The sequence below is a fragment of the Thunnus thynnus genome, chromosome 13 (assembly GCF_963924715.1).
Source record: "Thunnus thynnus chromosome 13, fThuThy2.1, whole genome shotgun sequence".
NCBI classification, from domain to species: domain Eukaryota; kingdom Metazoa; phylum Chordata; class Actinopteri; order Scombriformes; family Scombridae; genus Thunnus; species Thunnus thynnus.
The window spans coordinates 6,617,471-6,644,040 of record NC_089529.1 but is presented as its reverse complement, the minus strand read 5'-3'; the positions used below and the strand labels follow the sequence as shown (position 1 = coordinate 6,644,040).

Genomic DNA, 26,570 nt, shown 5'->3' with positions numbered 1-26,570 from the left:
TTTGCACAAAACTGTAATTTGTTATCTGGAATAATGAAATAATAAAGTCATGATATCAGTTTGATAGTGATAGCAGGTCCCAGTCCCCCCCAGGATCCAGGCCACCACTCCAGACAGGCGATCATCCTAAAAGGCTTTTTAGCTTCACAGAGACCAAATTCTCTATCATTGACTCCTTCGCCCCATGTACACGGGCTGCTGATAGTTCTAAGTACACGATGTCTAGGTACATTAGAACCCACGCTCTAAGGGAAAAGGCGTGGGGTGGCTTCCAGCACGCAGCAATCAATTTTTTTGCCGCTGTAAGCCCACATAATAGCGCTCGCTTTTTGATCAGTGTCAAGCTCAGGTTAGAGTGAGTATAACGGGCGAACATTTCCTGAACATATGTAAATACATATGAGAAGCCTTCATAGAACACAGAGTGCAAATAGAAAAAAAATAAATACGTATTGAACACAGTCACCTCAACAGACAGGATATGGTGGCCTGGATTCCTACAATAGTATTCCCCAAAATGAAAAAAAAACCTAAACCATAAAGAAACAAAATAAATCAAAGAAAAGTGAAGAGATGCATTACTCTTAGAGATTCCTGATAACATCCGTTAACTGGTGAACATTGAATCGACATTGTGAGTCACCAGATCACATTCAATAGATTTGCGGACATACAGTTGTTATGCATTCAGTCTGCAATCCTTCACACATTTACACATGTATCCTTATATTTGAACTCCTCTCGGCGTAGTAGCACTAATAATAGCATTTAGACATGTTAGAAACTAACTGAGAATATACCCGTGCAGAAGAACATAGCACCCAGACGTATGTACATGCACACACACATACACACACACACACACACACACACACACACACACATACATATATCTAGACATGTGCGCCCATACACACACACCTGTCCTTTAAAGATAATATCTATACATGTGGCCTCATAGATCTGGATCTGGAGACAGGCACAAACATACATGCTGACTGGCATGTGGCCTATATGGAGAACACAGGCATGCAGAGATGCCTGCATCTATACGGGGTGAACTATAATTGACCAGGAATGCAAGAGAAAAACAAATAATACATACACATATAGCCCGCACATGGTCAAAAGAATGAAGCAAAATTAAATTAATGACCTATGATATATGAGGCGGTGAAGAAATGGCAGTAAAAGACCAAGGTCAGGCAGCATGTCTGGATAATAAGATACCTAAACACTGTTTCTCTGCGTGTTCTAGCATGTCTAGCCTTGCTGTCACACTGGACATCCGGGTAAGCACATCGGCTAATTTCTCCTCAACAGCAGAAACAGCTCTCCGTGTTTCTGACAGATCTTTCCGAATGTCCGTGAAATGTCTTGTTGGGTCCTCAGATAGCTTTTGGAGAAGAGCGAGAATCGCAGCGTTAGATGTCGGCTCAACTACACAGGTATCTGAGGCTTTTGGTCTGTCCAGCCTTTGAGTTAGCGTTAGCTCTGGAGCCCGGGTGTTTTTCGAGGATTCAGCATTTAGCTTATGGATGAGATGAGTATTAGGTCTGGTAACTTGTGATTAAAGTAAAAATATCATGGATATCAGAAGATTAGAGCAAAATAAATGGCAATGGTGCTGGAGCCTCCTGTTCAAGCAGCCATCTTCCTCTGTGTCAAAACTCTTCCTCACAAGATAAACTGATAATAAAATTATTTAATAATTGTGAGACAAAAGCCTCAACCGTTTGAAATGTTGAGTTTCACTGTTGTTCGAGTTTATCATTATCCAAAAATAATGATAATCAATAACAAGTCTGGTGGTGCTATGACACTGCACGAGAGTAGCAGAATAATTTCAAAATGACATATACTTTGAATTCTACCAAAAAACCTGCAGATCATATCATCTTTACAAACTGTAGTTGTGCGTGTTTTGACTATGAGCTAACTGTCTAAAATGTGCAGTATTTTCAATGTTTTTGTACTGTAACCACACTGAAGAAAATGAATGCAACCATGAAAGGGATAATAAAAAGAAGTGTGAGTGGGTGAGGTACCTGCCAAGAACAGTTTAGCCAACATGTGCATGTTCAAGCAAGGGGATTAGGAGAGAGAGGGAATGGGAGGAGGTAGAGAGCGAGCGATGGGGAGTGCTCAGATAGTGCTGCAGTGCTGGGATAGGTCTTGAAGCAGAAACTGTGGCTGTGGCCTTTTGGAAGGACTCCAGGGCTTGTAGTGCAGGTCTCCTTTGATAATGGGCCACAGTATGTGTAAGAGCGTTGGGCTGCAGCCAAGGTACACAGCCTTTTGGTAATAGTTAACAGAGTGGGCAAACACTGGGAGTCAGTGGCATGGAGGTAGGTCAGAGAACTGCAGTAGACACACTGCCCCCTTCGCCCCCACCTCCCTCCTTTCCTCCCTCTCTCAGATAGATCTGGCATTGCTAGCGTACTGGGACACTTGGCTCCACTCCTGACTCTTGGGCTTGGACTGGCGCTTCATAAACATGCTGTTGACTCATATAGGACAGTGTTGTAATGAGCACTCAACAGGACCGTCCTCATAAAATACCGCAGGATGTAAACAGTCCTTTAACAAGACCGACCCTATCTAACTGCTTTGAAAACCAGCCAAGTTACAAACTTCATGCGACGCAAATACATTTCTACAATTTAGGAAATAATCCCAACACTGTGATGTCGGAGTGTTGGCAGTTTTGTTGAGATTTTGGAGGGTGACGGATCGGATTTGGAACAAATGTGTGACTTGCTAACGTGCATTCATTTCTAGTGTTAAGTGCTGTGAATACACAGATGCGGAAAACACTAAATCCTCTCCAGGGGAACATTCCAAGCATGTACAAACGAACGTGTGTAAAATGGAAAGAATGCGTAAAAAAGGACAAACACTAATTGAATACCTCTGTTAATGGAGTATAAGAGAGCGGAGATCAAAGCTATGAGCAATCTTTCAAATGAATGGGCTCCTATTTCCATTATCATTCTCATTACACAACTTTAAACACCGGCACCGCCACCAGGATGTTATTTACAGTTACTTGTTATTGGCCACTGCACACTTCCTCCAATGTTTTTCTGCTTTATTTTCATTTTGTTATATACATTAACAGAGATATAATGCCCTGGAAAATGTGATTTTCGACTCAGTGCCGTGAGTAGAACATTGTGTCATCTGTGTGTCATCGACTATTAGTGGCAGACCGTGTCACATCTCATTTGGCTGAGATCATAAATGTTATGTTGTTTGTTACCACAATGTTAGCCTTTCTTGGTGATACTTTATGGTCAAATTTACCCCGGTAGTGGAGGAAGCACTAAGCTTATGTGTAGGTGTATGTGTGTGTGTGTGTGTGTGTGTGTGCCTCTTGCTTTCAAGTAGCCCCGCAGTCCCAGACAGGCCAAGGACTCGAGAGCGGTAGACATGTCATTACCCAATCCTCTGCCAACCTGCTGCTCTAATCTCAGAGTGAGCAGACCAAACACCAAACCACACACAGCTCTGCTTTAGTCTTTAGAGCTGGCTTGCAGGGCTGCTGTGGTGTAATGCTGTGCTAACCCTAACCTAGGGCCCAGAACAAAGAGCAACACCATGCTCCGCTCCACTCCCGCACAACAATCAGGGGGTTTAAATAGCAGGCTGTGAGGGAATGAGGTTTGGCAGCTCTGGTCACCGGCAGACCATCTCGAAGTAGAAAAGGAGCCGATATGACTTTGGACAGCCCTAACAACATGATTTTTTTTTTTTTTTTTTTACTGCTTTGGAGCGGCTCCCACAGAGGAGGTTATCAGGTGAACGGCCCTGATGAGACATCATGGCCCTGTTCTTTCAAATACAGACTGCCTTTTGATCCGCCCACCTGATTTCAGTCAACCGCTGTGTGCCGAGGGCAGTCGACACTGGGAGAGAGAGGATCTGTTTTTTTAACTTCCAGGCTGCAGGAAGCCTAATGTTGGAGTAAATGTAAATACATAAGTTATGTAACCAAGGAGTAGATGATACTCTGCCAGCTCTATCACTTTCCTACAAACTCCCAGTCTGTGGTCAAGGCCATTTCAAGAGAATAATCTGAATACCGAGTGGAAAACCAACACAGGCACCAACACTGGCATGAAAAAGCCAAGATAGTAACGCATATTCTGAGTGAGTTCAACAATGAGATCATTTGTGTTTCCGTTGCTGACTGATGTTAGCTGTTAGTGTTGGCTGAATATCTTCTCTTGTGTATACTCCAGAGGGTTAAACGTGAGTGAGGGGAGTCAGTGACTGTCCAAGCTCTCCTGCTTCTCTCAGAGCACCCTAAACAGCAGTCTGTCAGCATTCCTGTTGGGTGCCAAGGTATTTACTTTGGACAAGAGAGCGGGGCACTGTGAGGGACTGCTTCTAATTAGGAGCAGCCAGTCAGGAGGTCATGGCCAATGGGAATGGGTCTCTTGGATATGCAGTTCTCTCCTGATGCCTGTTGGACAGCGCACCAGGAACAGTCTATTTTGTTTTTAGTTGTTTTTGGAGCGTGCAACAAGGTCACTGCATGGCTGTGCTGAATCAGTTATTCCACCTGTGCTAAAAAAACGGCTGGGGGCAGCACTGTTATCACACGCTTAAAGGGAGCTCTAAAACGGCCTTACAGTGGTTATAGAGCCTTTGAAAACACTGTTATGAGAAGCGTGCAGTGCCACAGTCCTGAACAGATATTAGATTTTAGCACGCTACACTGTCAATCATTAGCCTGATTGGGCAATCTGGAAGGGTTTTTTGGGGGGGTTTGACTCAGTCCATATGACATTGGAAGAAGGATGAGAGAAAATGACAATGAGGCTGGCAGAGATTCAGTTTCTCTTTCTTGCTCAAGGACATAGCAGGGTAAATGTGTGCAGAGACTGATCTGCGCTGTAATATTTCATGGCACGGCAGAAAATAAGTGCCAAACAAAAAAGACTATTGAGAGAGAGAGAGAGAGAGAGATGCTGGCAATCGATCTCTCCTCAAATGAGTTAGGTTACTTGTTCACCTGCCAGCTAGCTGATTAGTTATGTGGTCTCCTTGATTGGCACTTAACGATCATTGGCAGTTTTAAACCATGGAGGTGATTTGGATACTTGACTGACATTGGGATCATGGCCCTCGTAAATCTGCAGTATGTTATTGCAGTGAAGCAACTCGATCGGTGATTAAATCAGTTGCCAGCTTTGATGAGGACTCCGCGGGTCTCTCAGTCATACTCATTTTGGCACTTGTCCTACAGTATACTAGTTTTAGGATGCCCTGCTCATTATAGGTCTTCACGTCTGAATGCTTCATGTGGGAAACCTTACCAAACCAAATGTGCATGAATTCATTTTCATCCAAAGCGGACCTGAGCACAGTCAGACCCAATCCGAACACACATAAGAATACCTAATTGCGGTCGACCCAAACAGACTCGAACACCAAAAAAACAGCAGCATGATGCACTATCACTAAACATCACTTGCGGTGGAAAAATGAATTGATCAAATAGAGGCAGGCTCAAGTAGTCCTCCTGATGGCAGTGGACGGTAAAACAGTGTGAAATCATTTGTGAGCGCATGCATATGAGCATTTAGCGCCCAAGGCCATGTGACAGCTCAGCAAGGAAATTCTCTCAGCAAGGCACATGTGACTTTTTCTCTGAGTGTGCATTTCCAACAAAAACTCCCTGAAGGGGAAGAGGAAAACTCTCCCTGCAGGTGAGCAGAGACGAACACATCAGTGAAACACACTTGTCTGGCAGACATACTAACTCCTTGTCTAATTCAGAGGCATGCACTTTTCATTTGGTCCGACTGAGAGAACAGCCATCTATCATGCTGGCAGGCATGTGACTGGATGTATGATGATCAGCCATGTTCACAGAGAACAATTATTCACCTCCCGCTCCAACAGCAGTCATTAGGAACAGGCGAGCAGCTGCAAAGGGCAAATACACAGCAATCTTTCAAGCCAAAAACCGACAAAGTATTTTTCCATTTACAGAGTTTTATATTGAGATACACCAAGTTCCCATGAGAACAATACAACATTTTCTAAAAAACACAGTTTTGAGCCTTTCCTGGACAAAAATCTGTCATGCTACCTCTTCACTGGACATGTCTGGTATGCTAACTCTATTGGGAAGTTATGTTTGCATCAGTTACAGGCCATCTTAAATCAGGGAGACAACAGAAGGACAGTAAAAAATGACATGTTAACACTGACCAATTTCCAATAAAGTGTTTGCTGTTATGAGATAACTGGATTCCCATGATGGAAAACCTGTTATCTGGTTTACTGTTAGTTTTATAGAAGCTCAGTGGCATTGTACGTTTTGTTATTAACTATGAAAGCTTAGCAACTAACAAGGGACGCATATAGAGTCTTACATCAGTCTTTCAAGGATAAGTCCTTAAAGTAATAATCCTCAAGATTTTCATTAAATCAACCCCTGTTTTAGTATTTATGTCTTTTTTTTCTGGATGTTTTTTGGCAGAGTCCACCATTCCCATGCAAATCGCCTACATATGATTCAAGGACCTGTACTTTTAAGTCATACTTGCTGTTACCACTAACAAGACCCCCTCCAGACATGTTTTAACACATAAACGCATAAAAAAACCTCAAAATTACATCTACTTCCTCTCCTTCATTGATAAATCCAGAATCAATGAATATACAAATATTTTTCATTTCAAACGCAAGAAGTCTTTTACTTCACTGAAAGGTCCATTCTCAGTGTTTGTGCACTGGAGGCTTCAAGTTTCCACATCACACTTGTGTAAGTTGCATACTGAACCACGATTGGCTTTCAGACTAGTTGTGATGTCACAAATCATGCCCGTAGGAACATGCCTTAAAGCGAGTTTGGAGGTGAGCTCAGAGAAACTTTCCCTCTTCAGCAGATGAATGTGAAAACATCCTTCAAGTGTCAAACTCTGAAAATAAATCATTCTGCACAGTGAAGCTCAAACATCCAACTGAAGGAACAAGAAGAAAAACACATTTTTGAGTGGAGGAGGACTTTAAGGATTTTAACCTTAACCCATTCAAGCCCATTCAGCCAGTACGTACAAAGACACCTGTTGGTTAAGAAAATTTCCACCATAAAAATATTAAGACTTTTATAAATGGACCTGTACTGGGCAGGTTGTCATAGTTTTACTTGTTAGCTGCTGCATTTCCCATTTTGAAGAGAACACATCTACCTGGTTAAAGTGTGGTTAATGCAGCCATGATGGGTGGCATGTGGCCTTCATTAGTGTGACAGTGTGAATTACAGTACTGCGAGGCAATAGCGGAAAGATTTTTAAGCTAATATTTCGACATGTCTCTAACCACTTTTGGGCCGTTTTTGTTTTTGTTGCCATGAGACTAAATCATTTCGATTAAGACTATAATACTGTCACAGAGTGAAATTTGACATTTGTGTTCAGCTTTTCTAATTCAATAAATCAAACTGCATGAAGCGGTGAAGTACGAACACCATTACCGCAACTAACACTGAAGCCTTTCTGAGAAGGAGGCAAAAAAAAAAAAAAAAGGTCAAAAATGGGACATGCTGTTTGTTGTTTGGAGGTGACCATGTGACTTTTGGAGACATAAAGCATTTTTTGTCAGCAGTGTTATCTCCCTGGATCTGGGGTTACAATATGGCTTTTGTAGTCATGCAGCACTGAAAGATCTAAGTCACTTTGATCCCGCTTAATAGAGTTTGGTAAATGATCTCAGTATGGGAGCGCGCGCGCGTGCACACACACACACACACACACACACACACACACACACACACACACACACACACACACACACACACACACACACACACACACAAAGACTCACTCATGCTTGTACACACATACATAAAGAATCAGACCGTCACACAGGTGAAAGCTCTTCCTCTTGCGGATCGTTGAGCCAAGCGTTCAAGCAGAAAAGTAGAGAATTTGTTTCCACTCAGAAGACTGCTCTGTTCTTACTGTAAGATTCTGCTTTTTTTAACAATTCACTCTGCAGATCAGATGCTAATTTTTCTGTCATAAACATGTTATACAAACAGTTTTCAGCTTGTCAAGAACCAAACAACTTTGTATGAAAATTAGATTGCTGGGAGGTGTTATTGCTATATTTGCCAAAGCGGCGAGCACAAAGACATACAAAAAAATGTCTGAAAGAGTGACTGAAGGAGCCACAGGGAGCCACAGAGAGGGAGGGAGTTTGTCAGAGAGCATTTATCTGTGGTATGGTGATGACTCTTTTCCTCCAGCCTCTCAGCAAACTAAGCGCTTCCTGCCTTTTGAGTGCATGTAGCCATTTTTGTCCTTGAAAACTAAAGCACACGCAATGAATTACAACCATTTTAAAAAGCTGTCAAGAAACAAGAGAGGGCTGGTTAAAGGAGAGGAGGTGAGGAGGAGGAATTCCGAGCAGCACTGTGGGAGAAAGAGGGAGAGCGAGACAAGCAGAGAGATGAAAAACTGCAGAGAAGCTTCGGAGCCTTTGATGTTGGCCGGAGCAGAAAAGGCTGCGCTTGCCACCGCAGGCGGGGCAGAAGTTATTAGTGAAAGACTTTGCGATAACTTACATTATCTATGAAGTCATTTAGCTGAAATGAACAGAATATTATCCACATAATAATGAAATGATAGCAAGCACAAATGAGGTCTCAAATGATAGAAGCCAAATCATCCCTCAACAAACTGTACATCAAACATACTCCATCTTTTGTTCAAGTATGAATAAAAATTTAATTAAAATGAAGGACAGATATGCATATTAAACAAAAGTCTGGCCCTGAGTCATGTTTAATCTTGCTTATCTTGAAGTCAAAGACCTTCAGTTGCACAATTGAGAACTGCTGTTCTTTCTCTGTTCACTGAGGTTTGCAGATTCAGAGATCTTTAAGGAGAAAACAGCTTGCGTGAGCTGTGTGAGTTAGGAGAAGGGAAAAGTGAGTCCTATTTTCTTTTGTACTGGACATGCTATGATTTTCCATGAAATGACTCGACAAAACTCAGCAGTTATCTGGTGTACAGATGATCAAAACCTGGATAATTTATTGAGTTTAAGTTTCCTAACTTGGTCTCAAAGCCTGGAAGAGAAGGCAAGATGGATTATTTAGTCTATTCTGATGTCTGTAGTATTATATATCACATGTCAGAGGTTTATGAAGAGGTTTCTTGTAGACAATGAACATTTGAAATCTGATTGGGAAAGTGAATTAGTTTTCTTTATTATAGTAGTAGTGCTGTTTGAAAATGTATGTGCGGCGTTCTAGATCTGATTATATGAGTTTGTGATATCTTGTAAACCCACGCAGGCTAGGCATTGTTATATGCATGAGGCAATAATAAAAGCTTCATTCATTTGTAAGTTGTATTAATGATTAAACCTCAGGGCATGAAACTACCTTTTGGTCAACCTATCCCAGTGATCCCTTCCTTTCATCTGGGGGGGAATACAGAACAGACACGGCCAACTTTTTTTTACTAGTAGCGTACGAATTCTCCTGCCGTATGGTGTTATTGTCATCTGTTGCAACACGGTTCTCTGTAAATCTCTATAAATGTGGCCTTGATCCCCCAGGGAAGGGATAGCTTGGCCTCCACACCCATGATGGATCAGCAGGCTTTCCTCTGTACTCCCGGTGGATCGGTTTCAACTGGAAAGAGACAGGTGTTTCACTTGACATGAACTGTCAGGACAAATTCAGAAAGGTCACGCAAGATACCCGTCTCACTGGGAATGCAAAAATGCCAAGGTATTCTCAACAGTTTAACCCCGGACATTTAACATAATTGAATTCCAGTGACCCTAAATACACCCTGGCCCTGCCTTGCCCTAGGTCAGGTACGGTGCCATCAAAGGAATATATGAATGTATGTGAGTGCGTGCATGTGCTCTTTTATAGTAGCACTTCAGCGGTGACTCACTTCTCTCCATTGTGATGCATGCGTGGCTACATAATGGCACGACTTAAAAGAGCTGCATACATTTGCTACTCCTTCGGTACCCTGGTGGTTACTCAGAGGGACAGACAATAAAACCACTCTAAAAGAAAGAGCCAGACAAAGCCTCTGTCATTAACATTTAATTTAAGTGTGTGTTTATGCGTGTGCGCACGTGTTTTTCCGCCACTCTGTCTGAGATCAATTAAGTGTGTGAACATGGAAACACACAAACACAGTGGTGTAAGAGGACAATGTGAGATTTGATAATGCTGTTTGTCTCTACGGCTGGGCGATATGGTCAAAAAATGTTATCACGTTAAAAATGTTAATATCAGTCGATATAGGCAATTAACAAGACAAATGACAGATCATTATTTCATTCCAGTTTAAAGGCTGATTTTTGCTCCTGAGTGAAAGTTGAAGAAACCAGATATAAATGAACCTCTGTTACATTCAAGCTCTTGCCAAACGAGTTCACACAATGCTGATTAAACCTATCACCGCCAGGTAAATCTCTCTGTATTTTATAGTACATGGAGTTTTTAAACCTCATGTCGGGCACAACATTCCCACGCTGGCTGTTTGGCTGTTAATCATGTGGCTCTCTAGACTCAAATGTTATAGGAATGGATCAAATTCTGATAGTGAAACGAGTCATTTTAACATAAACATGTTAATAGAAAAATGAAATGCTGCAGTGTGATAGAGGACATGTAAGATGGCTCAGACTGCAAAGTTAATTACATGTCAACATATGATAACATAAGCATTTAAATTCCTACTAAATTATACAAAAGAAAATAACCACAATACAACCTACAGAAATCACCTCTGCCCAGATAAAGTTGTGACTGATGTGCTGCAGTAAGCGTATTGTCTCATTTCCGGTTGCCGGCTTTTCTGTGTTATTGGTAGCATTTGTGCTGCTATCAACTGAGTTAATTTTGCTATATTCTTCATTAGCGCGGCTCATTACTGGCTGAACATTTAAACAAATACTTGTTATGCTCAAGCACTCATAGCTCTCTCCTTCTTTTAGCAAATTTCTCGCTAATCCCACAGTTGTTAACATGCTATTCAGATCTGCTAGTTACTTTAGCTTAGCAGCTAGCAATGGCTTCCCTCTCCCCCTCTGGCTCTCCTGCTCTCTCTTGCTCGGTGTATCTTATGTTTAGCTATTCCTCTCTTTCCTCCTTTAGTGATAATGGTATATGTAATAGCCTAAATGTAGTTTATTCTCTGTGATGGAGGCGAGGCTCAGTGAATTAGAAGCACCGCACCATGGAAACACAGTCGTTAGCTGCTGCTGTTAGCCAGCTCCTAGTAGCCAGTGCGAGCCGATCCAGCCTCTCAGTTTAATCGTATCGAACATTTGTTATATTTCTATCGAGGAAAATTATATTGAGATAGTTATTGTTATCATTTTATCGCCCAGCCCTATTTGTTTCAGCTCTGATGTTTTCTCTTCTTCCCTTTTTTCCTCTTCTGTCGTCTCCAGCTCGCCCTGTCTGTGGGCCAGTTCAAGGATAAGTCCAGTAGTAATGCCTTTACCATACTGCATTGTGTGTGAGTGTGTGCTTAGCATGTGTGTGCTTGTATGCTCTACATGGGTGTGCTACAAAAATGTGGAATTAAGTATGTGGCCTTCTTTTTTGCACAAATAGATGAGGGAATGAGTGACAGTACATATTGAAGTAATAGAGACCTTCCCTGGTTATTTGCATGAAGAGAGCTATGAAAAGTAGAAAAGAATGTGTTGTATAACACGAGCCTGACAGACACATTCAAGAATTCCAGACCTGGTCTAATGACTTAAAAAGAAGGGGGGCGACAGGATTAAGAGATTTGCCATGTTTCCCCTACCTGCCTCTCCCTTCTTCCCAGTGCCCTAAGAAACATCTCAACAGTCAACTCTTGTGGAAGAGGGTGGACAGGACAGCACTAGCCCCTGCTTCCTGTGCTGCAGGCATGCAGCTTTGTCAGATCCCTGCTCAGGAGAAACCATTAGCCCAGAGCTTGTCTGATAGGTTGGACACACATGGGGGTCTGTTCAAGGCAGGAGCCAGAGGCAACACAGAAACAAGACGACAGAAATGCAATAGCAGGCAGACTGTACTGATGACCATGTGGAAATACAAATGACAAACACGTCCTGAGAGCAGATCTGTGTGAGTGAGGCTTGTCTGGCCAAATAAAGGAATGTGAATAATCTCTGTATCAACATTTCTTAGGTTATATGCTGTCTTTAAAGTTGACAGTTGTCTGGAGTGCCCTGATTGCCAAATGGTTACTGTGCATGCCACATAACCGCAACGTTCCTGGTACAATTCCAGCCAGGGACATTTATTGCATGTCATAACCATCTCTCTCTCCCCTTGTTTCCTGTCTGCCTTTTCACTGCCCACTATCCAATAAAGGCAACAAAAAAAAAAAAAAAAAAAGTTGACGTTTGTCCCTGAATGGCCTTCCTTTCTACACAAACAGCAGTTAATCACAGAGAAGTCAGCATTCTTTTTAACAGGCACTGTGGCAAAGCAGGGGAAATTGTGAGCTTATGGCAATTTTATTCATACGTTTATGTAACTGCCAGTATTGCCGAGGGGCAGACTGGACTGATGGGGACGTGATTCTACTGCTGTTTATGTTGAGGTCTCATATGGTGTCCATACCGGTGGACATGGCAGAGCTTTGCATGCCGGACATGATCGCTGTGAGGCTTCCAGCAAAATTCAGGGCAAGCCTCTACCACTCTGCTGCGAACCTCACTGTCACTGTATTTTAAGAAGATGTACGAATCAGACTTCAGTCAGTCAATCTGTTTGCCAAATGTGCGGGTTTATTACCCAAAGGCTTGTTGCAGATTCATTAGCAAGCAAATATTTGGAGACTTTATATGAGCCAGAGAGAGAAAGAGAATGTTTTTGAGTTTTAAAAACTTTTCATCTATCCAATCAAGAGTTCTCACACAACTAAGAGTGCAGAAGGTTGATACGCAAGGCTAAAGCTCCAGGCACCTGCTCACGCTTCAGGAAAACCTTCAAAAAATCCACATATTTATGATGATATGATGATATATATTAATGTTATCCCACATGAACAAAAGCAAAACTGTGCGCAGCAGCAACCCCCAACAATGTAAAGCAGTGAGGAGCCCTGAGGAGCCCTGGACAGGCTGTTATCTCATCCAGGGAGATAGGAAGTATGGACAGGAAATCTAGAGGGAGGGGGAGGAGAGGGCCCATATGGGAAGTGCAGTGTAAACAGTCTCGGTTTTTAATCATCCCAGCTCACGTTTGGAACTGGACGCGCTTTGATGTTCTCCCTCAGCGCCCCCTCCGCCCTCCCATCCCTCGTTCCCAAACGGCTATGCTGAGGGCCAGCCGGGGGAACGTGCAGATAGTAGTGGCCCCGGACAGTTGACGAGGAGGCAGTCAGTACCTTGCGGGACACTGAGAAGGGAGACGAAAGAATGTCAAGTGGTGCAGAGTTAACTGGTGTTCAGTCAATTGCCTGGCGTGCCTTAATTATAGCTGATGTATTTAAGGGAGCTCTCAAAGGTCAATTCAACATTTCAAAGTACAAAGACCGAAAAATACAGCGCTAGGATGAAAAGAAACTCAAGATGGCCTTCAGGGAACATAGGAGAGCTTTTATGATGTTTAGCTTCCTTTAATTGGGCGCAGTGCCCGTTGCAGCATAAACTCCCGACTCCTTCTCTCAACAGAGGCCAGAGGACAGTTGACATTCCTCTCAAGTTCAAAGTTATCCCAGAAGCCTTTGCACTTCTTCTCTGGTCATTAAGCAAGCTTCATTTTGGAAGCGGGAGAGAGAGTCAAAATTCCTCAGCACTTGTATTTGTCCAAATAGTGCTGGCCAGACCCCAGCCAGTGTTCCAATGAACGTGTTCATTCAGAGGACAGGGCACACTTCCAGGGAGATCACAGTTTAATAGATCAGAGGGAGATACGTACCAAAGCAAAGTCTTATGACTTGAATACACTGAAGGAAACTTCTTCTATCCCGACTACTCACAGTTTTTATAGCAAACATGGTCAAAACAGGACCTGATGATGATTAAAAGAAATAACTTCATCTCCACTTCTACAAAGTATATTACTAAAAGGCTATGATATGTGTATCTATACTGTTTGAACAGCTCAGTAAAAATGAATCTTTTTCTGTTATACCACTGATACACAACAGTTGCAATGTAATTTTTATATTAAATTTACCTTTAACTTCTGATGCCAGCTGTCGTTGTCCTGGATATCATCCTCCAAAATGAGACAATTTTAATAGAACAGCATCACAGCCCGTGGCTCATGGGGGTGACCTGTTAATGAATGATCAACTGGCGGCCAAAACGACAAGTAACGACTGTGGCTTTAAAAAACTGGTTGTCATGCTTCAGCATGGTGCAGAGGAGTACTCTGGGGTAGCTTCTGGGACTCCTAATGTACACACTGGAGGAATTAAGCTTCATGGTGGACATGCATCTACTAATTTGGTTTGTCGTCATTATAATATATTAATAGACTGAACAGTTTTAACACAGAGGAGAGAGTGTAATCTAAGATTTAAAAAGGGAACAAAGACTGAGAAAGGCAGAGAATCTATCTTTAGAACTCAACCTCCTCTCCAGCCTTCATCCCCCCCATCCACTGGAAGACAGGAACATAAAGCGGGACCATAAAGCAGCCTGCAGAGGCAATGAGGACCTGTTGGAACAGGCCTAAGCTGCAACAAAGAGCATCCTGCTGCATAACACCACCTCTGTGCACTGTGGGAACAGCCTGAGAAGAGAGAGTCTGACAAAACTATACCTTCCAAGCCTTGGATCGAACCACAATCAAAGATCTGACTTAAGAAATAAGAAAACAGTCATGTTTTTGTAGAAAAAAGTAGCATAGTGAGTCTTCACCTGAACAGACAAATCACTTCTACAACCTTTATCAAGCTTTGTCTTTCACACGCCACTGTGCCTTAATGTGCACAGTATGTTGCTGAAGCTCTAAGCTGAGATCTGGTGACTGGAGGTTACTATCTTTTCATGAACGTACACTCTCTTTATCTGACTGCTTTACTCTCCAGCAGATTTATATTTTGGCCCACGGATCTTTCCAAAAAACTGTGCGGAGGTTTTATGAGGAAAAAATAAAGAAAGCTGGAAATCCCAGAAAGCTGGAAGTGTCTTTGATCTCAGAAGTACTGTGATAAGCATCCATAACATGTTGTCAACATGCCACACAGACACATTAAAGTCAAATCAGTTTTAACTGGAGAGGAAAAGGAGTGATGGCGATGGCTAATACTGGGCTTTTCTCTGTGGAGAAGCCATGTAAATCCTTATCAATTACAGCAAACTGCAGCATCTGGCTTGCCATTCACAAAACCTCCCACACCTGGTGAGTGAAGAGAGACAAGATCCTACAGTGCCTCATATCTGTCGTCCCGTTTCTTTGGAGACGGTAAATAAATTGACACAGCCGAGCTTTATGGCCCAGGAACCTTAATCCACTCCTGAATCCTAAATATGCACACTGAATAGACCACATACTTTACATTTGCAAGGCATGGGCATGCTTCTTTCTAAATGGCAAAAAAAGAAAAACACTTTTGCTTAAATTATAGGTTTGCATGGGTCCAAACATGATTTGCTGTGCTGTTTAACAGTCTTCCATCACACCTTGGTATTAAAAATGTTGGAAGAACATTAGCTGTCATAAATAGTTAAATGCAGAACAAAGCTGTCATCTTAGAAAAGCAACACCTTTAAAAAGGTTGGCAACCTCAACCAAACCCCTGTTTTTCAGGGATAGGTAAAAGTAGATTGAATGCAAACTAACCTCAATAACAGTTGTATGTCATCACTATTGTTAAAGGAATTTAGATGTTCTGTCATCACATGCTGAGCTCTGAGCGTGACATTGTGAGCAGCTCTTGGAAAGATACAGCGCACTGTAGCCCTTGGTCACTACAGTATTTTGATGGTGTATAGCAACGAGTGCAGGTGTCAACATCATTTGCTTCATCAGAAAGTGGACACTGTGTAAACTATGTTTTAGGTTAGAAAAACAGGTGGGGCCAACATTCACTCCTCAGAAGGATTGGTGCACTGAAAGACAAGAGGGTGTGCTTTGAAAAGTAATTTCCAAAATTAATGCTTTTTACATGGACCTCTTTTAATATATGGGCTTTGATTGTTGGATTATTACTCTGCAGTTGACATAATCCATCAGAGATGATGATAGAGATAAGTCCAGTGGGTGCCTTGTGGGAGTTTCAAAGCGTTTCAATACTTTTTTGATACTGTACTGTAGGACAGCGTATACATTTAGCAAAAGATTAGTCTCCCAATGATCACCTGTCCACTTGTTCAGATAGTAGAACAGCAGAACATCTACTTCAATAAAATTGTTAAATGGAAGGATCACCTGAGACAAAATGGCATAAGAGCAACAGGTCAATGTAAATGTATATCAGGGCACAAAGGATGCCAAGTGATAGACTGTCCTTCAAATATAAGACAAGCATGGAAGAGCAAATATTCCCACGTATCTTCCCTGCTTAAGTGCCTTTGAACAAGACCTATAACAGCTTTTCATTTGGCAGGTAGAAAGTTTGGGCCCCGTGAAGCAGCTGAACAACTCTGACAACAGGTGCCCAGCAGCACCCCTGTAACTCTACCCAGTGGAAAAACTCAAAGTATTCCTCTTTTTAATATGTTTGGGGGTAAATGATAAGTGGGGATGTTTTGGTGTGGGCACACAATGTAGACATTCTTTTCAGACACCTTACCTGCATTAGTTTTCCCTCCGCGTTGCCGGCACTACCTCCCACGAACACCCCTTCCAGGGTGATGGGCTTCCGCGTCGGCTCCTGCTTCAGCAGTGTCACCATGATGACCGCTCGGAGGGCCGGCCGCTCGGACTCCAGGCCCGGCTGGCCCAGCACCACCTGCAGGGCCGCCATGAGCAGCCACGGCCAGAGCCCGGCCAGGCGCCGCTGGGGGACGGTCATGGCCTCGGCTGCAGCGGCGGTGCCCGGCCGCACATGGTGGACTTTCAAAGCAGGCAAGCACCGCACACAGACAAAACGGAGAAAATATTTATATATATATATATACACGTCCCACTTCTTCTTTGTGCCTCGACGACTACAGCGAAACGGATACAATCCAAACTTTTAAAGCTGGAGGACTGCCATCGTAACTCACGCGTGAATGTCCCAATACTTCCATTCAGCACCAGAGTTAATATTCAAGCTCGACACGCTACAGAAATACATATCACTCAGTGCCCCACATGGAGCCAAGCGCTTCGTCACAGAAAACTGTGTCTCCAGAGATTAAAAAAAAGCTATAATGAGCTTTTATCCAGTGTCATTAATGTGGGTGGCGAAACATTGTATGCACAAATACACCATGAAGACACGTTGTGTTGTGTTAGAGCTTGAAGTGTGCATTGGCTTCGCATAGCCTGCTCATCAGGAGACAGACAACATAATGTCCTCATTTGTAACGTGTTTGCGTTATAGGTGGGCTGTTGTATTCTCTCCCAGCAGGGCAGGTCCTGGCAACAGTGTATCGATCTTCATCCGCAACTGAACAACTAATAGTATTACAGTGTACACCAGTCACTGTACCTAACAATCACATTTTGAGAGCAAACGCGAGTTGGCAAAGATAGCACGTCCTGTGGGCGCCACATTTTCTGGATAAATCCACATAAAACGCAGAGGAGCGACGACTTGAACTTCAAAGGCTGGGTTACAGGTTGCCGCCGGAAAGTTATACGGCATGTTGACAGATCATGCAGGGTGCCAAAAAGTGGGGTAATATTTTTTTTTTCAGTTGCGATAATAATCCTCGAAGAAGTTGTTCAATTCAGGATAGAGCTCTATCTAATTATTAAGAGAACCAAATGGACCGTTGCTTCCTGCGCGTATAACTCCGTAATTAAACAGGGTCCGAAACCAAAGCGATTTCTGTATCAGCTCCATCAACTTATTTTCTATAGTCGGTCCTCATTTAAACCTACACGCTGAGAAGAAAAAAAAGGCATTCCCCGAGTTCAGTGTCTCCGCTGCACTATGAGAAATTGGATACGATCCTCCTGAGAACACCGAGGGAAAATGAATCGTTTGTCAAACTCATCAGCGAGTGCAGAGTAGAAACACTACAAAAAGTACGGAATGAGAGTGGTCCAAACTCCTTGTGATCCCCATTTAAAGTTGATAAACAGGAGAGACACCGTGTACAGTTAGGACACTGTCCCAGAAGTCTACCTCCCGGACTCTCTCTCGCTCCCCTGGGATCTCATTGACAGGCTCTACCTGCTCACTGTCCGCTGCCTTCACGTGCCGGCGGAGATTGAGATGATTTTGAAACAGCGCAAATGAACGACCAAAAAGGACCTAATGTGTTTAGAGAAAAGGGGTTATTTGTCACTTGCCACGTTTCAGCGAGGGGGAAGCTGTTTAAACTTAATTGTATTACAGGTGAATTATGGAATTATAATAGACCTACTATCAGAAATGTGATGTAAAAGTTACAACTAGCATTTACTCTGTTTTCAGTCACATTCACTTTAATAATAAACATTCATCAAATTTTAATTTTATTGCTTGCTTCGTTTTGTCCACCTAAAATCCCTTAACTGTCACAGAAGAGAAAAAAAAGTTATAGTAATGTAAGTGGGGTTTCCGAGTAGCACGTGAAGGCAGCATTAGACGCTGAGGGCGGAGCAGCTTCAGAGCAGCGGCGCAGATAAAAACCGAGTGAGTGGCTCCCTCTAGTGTTACAGAGTCTATAAAACCATGCAGACGTACTGTAAATGCTGCAATGTCGACCACAAGCGATGAAATACACATAAACAAATCTTCCAGCTGCATTCTCGAATCGATATTACATTTTAATGACTATACACATATACTTTTACACACATGCCTTTAAAAATGTCTGTTACATATTTTAAAAAACACTACATGCTGGAGGCAATGCAGTGAAAAATAGAAGGCTTGGGAAATACAACCACCACTGAGTCACTATCACAAAACAAACAATCACAAGTAGACTAAAATAACTATATTTTCATAAATAATTTAATATATATGGTGTATCTATGTATTACATCGCTTTGTTACAACTTGCCTCGACAAACACTTAGAATAAATTAGTTAGAATAAGTTAGTTAGAATAAATTGTCAGTCAAAAATGTGCATATTAAAATAAAGTGCATATTAAAAAAATCTGCATATTAAAATAAAATGCATATTACTTTTTTTTTTTACATGCACTATGGTACAAGTCATTCTTATTCTTGGAGAATCAAAAATATCATTCAAATTAATGTATTTTCCAAAGTCACTAACAATAAGGAAAGATACCACTATAGAAAGGTACAAGCTACTACTACTTTTGCAGTAGTTGTACAATTAGATTCCAATTAAAATACAGCAACAAATGAAGTGGAGAATTAAGTCTGGTCAAAGTGAGAACATGACATCCTGTAGTGAATCAAGACTCCCTGTCACATGCCAATCAAATCAATAAGTTGAGATCTAAAACAAAAAAAATACAACCAACTGTCAGTAAACCTGCTGCAAATATACATTCCATTTTCAAATTCCTTTCCTTCCACTAGTTTTATTGTGAATGTGCTCCCTAAATGTTCAATAATCTCTTACCTACACATGTGGTGTACTTCCCGTGCAGCTGCTGTTTTAAGGAGGGCTGGAATCCCCAAGAGTTTGGCTAGACTCCACACCTACGACCTCACTGTCCTTTGCATCATCACTGGTGACCTTGCCAGGAGACCACAACAAATAATGCAATGTGTTTCTGCTAAGCTGTTACACATTCTCTAATAAATATCTATAAATATACACACTGAATATTTCTTTTTGACTTCGGGAAATCTACAATACAGAAGCTTACCTCCAATATGACATCTTCAGGCATTTGCTCAGGTACTGAAACCACAGATCCTTCCTGCTGTTCACAAGTGACTAGGTTAATGTTGCCTGACACAGCCATTATAATGGGTCCGGGACATAAAGGGTTGGCTTTCCTGGTACTGCCAGGGCTGTCATTCTGTGGGGATGCCTGCAGTGTGGTGTTACTGGTGTTGAATGACACAGTGCCTGGCTTCTCTGGGGTCACAACTCTAACCAGGCAGTTATTGGGAGTTTGCATCACCTCGTCGGCAATCTGGAAAATTGTGTCCAAGTTTACGTCACATTTCTTCATCTCAAGGTTTTCCTTATACTGCAAATCCTGGTTCTGGTCCCCATGACACAGATTATTCACAGGATAGCCTGCCTAAAACAGTGCAAGAAAAATATGTTTTAGAAATAGTGCATGTTAACAATCCTCACATTCTTTGATGAATCACAGAATAATTGTGAACAGAGTCATTGATGACATGATTTTCAACTTGTGAAATCAGTTTGCATGACTAAGTGAATAGACACCACTTTACCTACCTGGTAATAACTGTGGAAAGGGGATTGCCCTGTTTGAAGGCCACTAGCTTTCATATGTGATGCCACAAGGTTTGGATGGTAGCACTGGCAACCTTCAAGAACAGGGACAAGAGATTATATTTTAGGTTATAAAATGCAGGGTTTTGGTCTTGCCCCCACTGCAGTTAATACCAAAATTTAGCCATTCATAATTAATAAACAATATTTATTCAACATACAAATCCTTAAAAGTACATTTTAGTACATAATAGCTTAAGTACATTTTTCAACTGAAATTCAGTTTAAGCAAAAGTGACAATACATCTAGGTTAACTGATATCATGCTCACCTGGGGAAAAGTAGCCAGGCTGATATTGTGCGTTATGAACATTAAAACTGGTGAAATTGTGGTTGCCATGGTTTGCACGAGCCAGTAAACCCTGTTGAATGTGCAAAGCATTGGGGCTGGAGGCTACTCCAGTGTAGTGGTGGCTTAAAGGGACCGCTATGCCTTTGTCTGTAGCAAAGACAGAAGGAGGAAGACCTGCACCATGACCCCTTATCAGGTAACGTGGTGGAACTGGGGTTCCATTGTGTGCTGTAATGGACTGAGCTTTGTTTGGATAGTAAGGATGAGTTGATTCCTTGTGGTCAAGCAGTGAAGAACTGCCTACAGAAACAGAAAAAAAAGCAAACTACCGGTTAAGACAGTGATAACTGAAATTTAAAGCACTGGACTGTGTAATTAAAACTGCAATTCGATGTTTGGTTCAGAAGAAAAGTCAGAAAACGTTTAGTGATTTCAAAGTGTGGTTCGAGGACCCTTTCCAGTCCTTGAAAGGTTTCATTTTACAGTGTTATTCACTATACCACAATAGGGAAACTTGTGTTTCCACTAACCACAGCTGCTTCCCCACTGAAAGACAGCCATGAGAAGGCATCCAGTGATGTGATATATTTTTGGATATTCGTGCCATGAAAAAGTTGAGATGACGCACTTACTTCTTTTAATATTTTTATCTCTTCCATCATCACCCCCACTAAGTCGCTGGTATCGACTCGGGGGACGACAATTCACATTCAGACCAGCTTGTAGCTTGGCCTTATTGTCGACGGTGAGTCTCCTCAGATTCACAAGAAGTTCAGGGTGGTTTCGCTTAAAGTTTGGGTTGAAAAAATGATGATGCGTTCCAGTGATCACATTGGTTGGAGCTGTGTTGGCTGGGTCGGCTTTCCTGAAGCCGTACAGGTTGAGCTGACGGACAAAGCTTGAGAAGTTGGTCGTTTTGAAGGCGTCAGCGTTGTCCGAGGTGATGCTGCCGGGAGACAGAATCTGTTTCTCGAAGAGCTGCTGATCAATAATAATGACGTCACCGCTGCTGTCCCAGCAGATGGCTCTGTTGGCCGGGTTGTTCACCAAACGCCACAGTTTGGCAGGAAAGTTGTTAGGGTTAATGCAGTCAGGGAGTAAACTATCAGCAGCATCCATGCCTTTGTCTGTGGTACTGGAAACAGAGGTAGAGTTAACCTCAACTGAATATCAGGCCAACTGTCAACAGTTAATGCTAACGTCAGCTACGTTAGCTGCTAATAACACTTTTATTACCAGTTTCATTGTACCGTTAAAAGTTAAATAATACTAAGTAGTGGATAATTTATAAATTACGTTACAAATTGTAAAGAAAATCCCCACTGAGGTGACACAACAACATTCTTAAAACGTCTAATGCTAACGACTTAAAAATGTAACATTATAACGTTAGCGGTTAAATTGCTAAAAGACCCGAAAATGCTAGTGGTACTCAGCTAGCATTAGCGCTAGTCCGTTAGCTCACCAATGAACTGCTCAGTATGTCAAACTGTTTTTGCCACAGTAACGTTGGTTGAGGTTGTATTGTGTTGTCTGGTATTTTTGAGTCATTCTGCATCGATAATAAACACTTAATTAGCCGCTGGATAATCATACCTGGTTCGCCCAAAAACGACCTTCTCCTGTTCTCAGAACCGTTAGAACTGTTGGAACTGTTAGGTTCCAACGGTTCATTTTATTCTGACCCTGGAGTCAACTGCCAGGTTCATCTGTCTGTCTGATGAAACTGTTTCTAACAAGCTTTCCATTTAAAAACACTCCATTACGAGTCTGTGGAAGTACTTTTGTGTCTTTGTTATACAATCAAACAGGGTAGGTTTGCAACCAAAAAAGCAAAACTATCAACACTGCAATCAAAAAATGTTTGATTGCAAGTAAAATAAATGTGTGATTAAAATGCGAATCAAAAACTTTTGTTTACAAATCCAACAGTATTGTGTGCAAATCCACAAGTTTTGTTTGCAAATAAAAACATTTTTTCCGCCCTGCTCTGTCTTCTCCGTGCACTTCAAAATTCCCTCTCTTTTTCACTAACTGTGGATGTTGCCAAACTGTCACTCCAATCGAGACTGGCCAATAGCAACATGTCTTACAATCTTTCAGCGTAGGTCCCGCCCACAAGATTCAAAAGCAAAACTTTTGGATTTGCAAACAAAAGTTTTGATTTGCATTTTAATCACAAATTTATTTAACTTGCAATAAAAAAATTTTGATTGCAGTGTCGATAATTTTGCTCTCAAATCTATTTTTTGATTGCAAACCTATTCTGTTGTATAATAAAGACACAAAAGTACCTCCATACAGGTCCTGCTTTCAAAATATTATGCTTGTAAAAGTACAGAAGTAATATCAGCAGCAAAATATACTTAAAATATCAAAAGTAAAAGTAGCTATCATGTAGAATGGTCCTTTTCAGAGGCTAATATTGCTGGATATTTACTGATGCCTTAACACAGGGCCGTTTCTAGCTTTTTGCCCCTCGTACATGTAGCTGCATTGTTAACATCAAAATCAAAACAAACATGCCGATTATAAATAATGAACCAATAAAATTACTTAAAAAAATAAATTATAAATTGATGAACAAGAATAAACACAGAATTAAGTATTATACAGTGACACCAGCAAGATCAAGATAAAAGTTTAAAACTATTTTGCAAATCAGACAACTAAAGTACTATTTATAGGGCCTAATGAAACTGGCATAAAGATAAAGGTGTAAATGAACTATGAGCAAATAACAAATTACACACAATTATCATTATAAAGCTTAAAAGAGAAGGCTTTCAATTATCATCATCATCACCATCTTCAAAACTTTTGCTTCCTAGATTTTGTAGAAGCAAAATCATCAATGATGTCATCATAGGACAGCTGCTGGCCAATCTCATGATTGATACTGATTAATGCAAGGCCACTGAGGTGATCTTGAGCCATTGATAACCTCAGGAAAGTCTGAGGATGCTCGGTTACCAAGAGTCTCAATTTATATTCCAGGAGAGAAAATATGTTGGCGCATTGGGGCCCTCTAGTGGTAGCGGGGGCCCTATGCACATGCGTAGTCCGCATAGAGTAAGAAGCCTTGCCTTAACATATAGTTAGCTAAATTGCATTTTAGTAGAGTGAATTTTATCTTGTTGAGCCTCTATAGTGCTGGGCATTTTCACCTATAGATGCACCATATTAGCCTATATGAGATGATGACATGTTTTGTATGAAAATCTGTAATCTGTAAATGTAATTAACAAAATAAAAATAAAAACACAGTACTTGAGTAAATATAGTTACTTTACACCAGTGGAACAAATGAGACCTTTTCCACAGCAGACAAACAGGTGAAATTAATAACATTAATGATGGTCGCATTAGTGCTCTGGTGATGTGCACACTTACTCACTGACATGACTTACTGGGAAAATAATGTAATGGAGTCATCGTTAGTGTGATGAGTTACAGCTGTGCTTTTCCTGCTTTGACAAGTCAAAATGTCTGCTGTGAAAACGATCTAATTTGAAAAGATGGACGAAGTTAAGTTTATGAGAAGGTGGTGATAATCTTTGTAAGGGTAAGTCAATAAGCAAAACAAAGTTTTCAAAAGAAGTTACACAGTGCTTCACATTAAAAGCACCAAACAAGCATGATAGTAATGAGATTTATGTTTACAAAATAGAAAATAAAAGAAATAACATCAACAAAATCAATTTAAGAGAACAGCAAGCATCAGTTTACAAAGGTGGTAGCAAAGGTAGAAATAACTTTTAATAAATGTACTGTTCATATTGATATTTAATCTAGATAGATTATAATCCCGTGACTGTGAGAAGGTTTGTTCCTCAGGTGACACCATTAACTTGTTAGGAACATGTGTGAAAGAGTGAGAAACTGTCACAAAGAACTGGTAATCTTCAGCTGATATTGAACTTGAGTAGAAATATAATTATCGCAGCCAAAATGTACTTAAACTAAAGTAAAAGTAAACAACACATTGTTAAGTTTAAATGTATTCGGATAAAGTTGCTGTGCTGTATATAAACACAGTGTCAATCCAAACTAGAGCATTTTATTTAAAATAAACAGTTTCATGAATAAAACCACGACTGAAGTACAAAAATAAAGTACAGCATGAATTTATAGTAGTGTTATGACTTGATAGTAGTCATTTGTCTTCACCCTCATAATCACATACAGTTTCCCAAGTTGTAAATCAAAACCAGACAGTGTGCAAAATGTCTATTTTTAACAGTTGCAATTTAAAAATGTGGTATACTATAAGACCAGAGCCAAATGATAGTTATAAATATTAAATAGATAATAAATAATACATATGAAATAAATTGCTGATTTAATGTAAATAACAGTGACCTGGTTACAGTGATGAGTGATATAATAATGATATTAAGAATAATAATAATAAAACAAGAAAACAGACATTGTAAGAACAGTTCATTTAAAATGCATTCAGCTATTTTGTCAAAAACCAGAGAGAGGGAGACATAGAAAATTTAAATTTTAGTAAAAGTCAATGAATATAGATAAGTACAGAATAGCATCTTAAAGGAACGGTTCTCATTTTTTCTAAAGAATAATACCTGCTAGCTCGTACATACATTGAAAACAGTTTTTACTTACTGTTATAAAAACACATATTAACCTTGAATATGCAGCTTCAGAAGCCTGGATAAATTAAATCAAGTGGGTTTCTTCAAAAGTTATAGTCTTTTTAGAACAAATTCACTTTTTGTATTTGTTTGCCTGGATAGTGTTTATGTGCTGATTTGCAGTGGAGGCATAATAACAGAGTAGGAATGTGGTACTGAAATAAAACTTTGAATGACACCCGCTTAATTTGTGTAACTCAGACTGCTGAAGGCTCTTATTATCTTCAGATAAACTTTGGAATATATTTTTACATAGAACAAGGACTGTGGATTTTGTCCCCCATCACTTACAGTACATTGGATCGTTAAGGGATCTCTCAACGAGCATTATGAAAAGGAAGAATGATTACCGCAGCCAAAACTGTTACATTGTTCATATGGACATCTGACTATTGTTTTAAGACAGGGAGCCATTGTACTGCCTAAACCTCAAAATGCTCAGATCTGATTGAACTTTATAGGCATGTGGTTATAATTCATCCATAGCCTGTATTTATTTTGAATTTGAACATTTATTATTTTTAGTAAAATCATAAAGTCTTCACTGGCCTGAATTAGGGCTGCAGCTAACAATTATTTTCATTATGGATTAATCTGTTATTTACTTGTCTAATTCTTTGATTGATTGGTCTATAAAATGTCATAAAATGGTAAAACATGCTGATCATTGTTTCTCAAAACTCAAGATGATGTCTTTAAATGTTTTGTTTTGTCCATAACCCAAAGATATTCAGTTTACTCTCATAGAGGACGAAAGAAACCAGAAAATATTCACATTTGAGAAGCTGGAATCGGAGAATTTGGACATTTTTTCCAAATGATTAATTGTTTATCAAAATAGTGGGTGATGAATTTAATAGTTAGCAACTAATCGGTGAATTGACTAATCACTGCAGCTCTAGTCTGAATCCCTCAGACAGAGACAGTTGAAATACAGGCATGCATGACCAACAGTCGTTGTTTAGTTTAGACATAACAAGTTGACTGGACAAAGTGGAACACATAACCAGTTGGTGATTTATACAGAACAAGTCTGAAATAATCTCTGTAACTGAGCTCATTATTCTACATGATGGCAGGTCTAAAGATTTGTATACAGGCGCACTAGAGACGCCTCTGCGCTGGTCC

At 40.8% G+C, this 26,570-nt stretch overlaps 2 protein-coding genes across 7 annotated transcripts in view; both read right to left on the bottom strand.

Annotated features, from left to right (window-relative positions):
• The window catches only part of LOC137195272 (E3 ubiquitin-protein ligase RNF43), an 89,409-nt gene extending 70,716 nt beyond the window's left edge, over nt 1-18,693 (bottom strand). For 2 of the 3 annotated variants that reach the window (XM_067607497.1, XM_067607500.1), the window contains exon 1: nt 16,749-18,693. In XM_067607497.1, the coding sequence (XP_067463598.1) occupies nt 16,749-16,970 (222 nt within the window). In that variant the 5' untranslated portion in view covers nt 16,971-18,693. The remainder of the gene's footprint in view (nt 1-16,748) is intronic. The other variant, XM_067607499.1, reaches the window with a different exon arrangement.
• A 148-nt stretch (nt 18,694-18,841) lies between these two features.
• Nucleotides 18,842-22,830, bottom strand: hsf5 (heat shock transcription factor family member 5). 4 transcript variants are annotated; one of them, XM_067607504.1, is made up of 7 exons: nt 22,381-22,830; nt 21,417-21,919; nt 20,764-21,084; nt 20,436-20,527; nt 19,888-20,271; nt 19,642-19,754; nt 18,842-19,511 (listed from the first exon to the last, which is right to left on the bottom strand). In XM_067607504.1, exons 2-6 carry the CDS (start codon nt 21,901-21,903, stop codon nt 19,674-19,676), a joined length of 1,365 nt encoding a protein of 454 aa, XP_067463605.1. In that variant the 5' UTR covers nt 21,904-21,919; nt 22,381-22,830; the 3' UTR covers nt 18,842-19,511; nt 19,642-19,673. The 4 variants fall into 4 exon arrangements, with proteins under 4 accessions (XP_067463605.1, XP_067463602.1, XP_067463604.1 ...); XM_067607501.1 differs by having other exon boundaries at nt 19,638-19,754; nt 22,381-22,829; XM_067607503.1 differs by lacking the exon at nt 22,381-22,830 and adding an exon at nt 22,250-22,362 and having other exon boundaries at nt 19,638-19,754.
• Nucleotides 22,831-26,570: the final 3,740 nt, after the last annotated feature.

Excerpts from the sequence above, each read along its gene's own strand:
- hsf5 (XM_067607504.1), bottom strand. The coding sequence starts at position 21,903 with ATGGATGCTGCTGATAGTTTACTCCCTGACTGCATTAACCCTAACAAC. Across the intron at positions 20,528-20,763 it reads GCCTGGCTACTTTTCCCCAG|GTTGCCAGTGCTACCATCCA; the intron begins GTGAGCATGATA and ends CTGTTCTTGAAG. Across the intron at positions 19,755-19,887 it reads CTGAAGATGTCATATTGGAG|GTCACCAGTGATGATGCAAA; the intron begins GTAAGCTTCTGT and ends TCTCCTGGCAAG.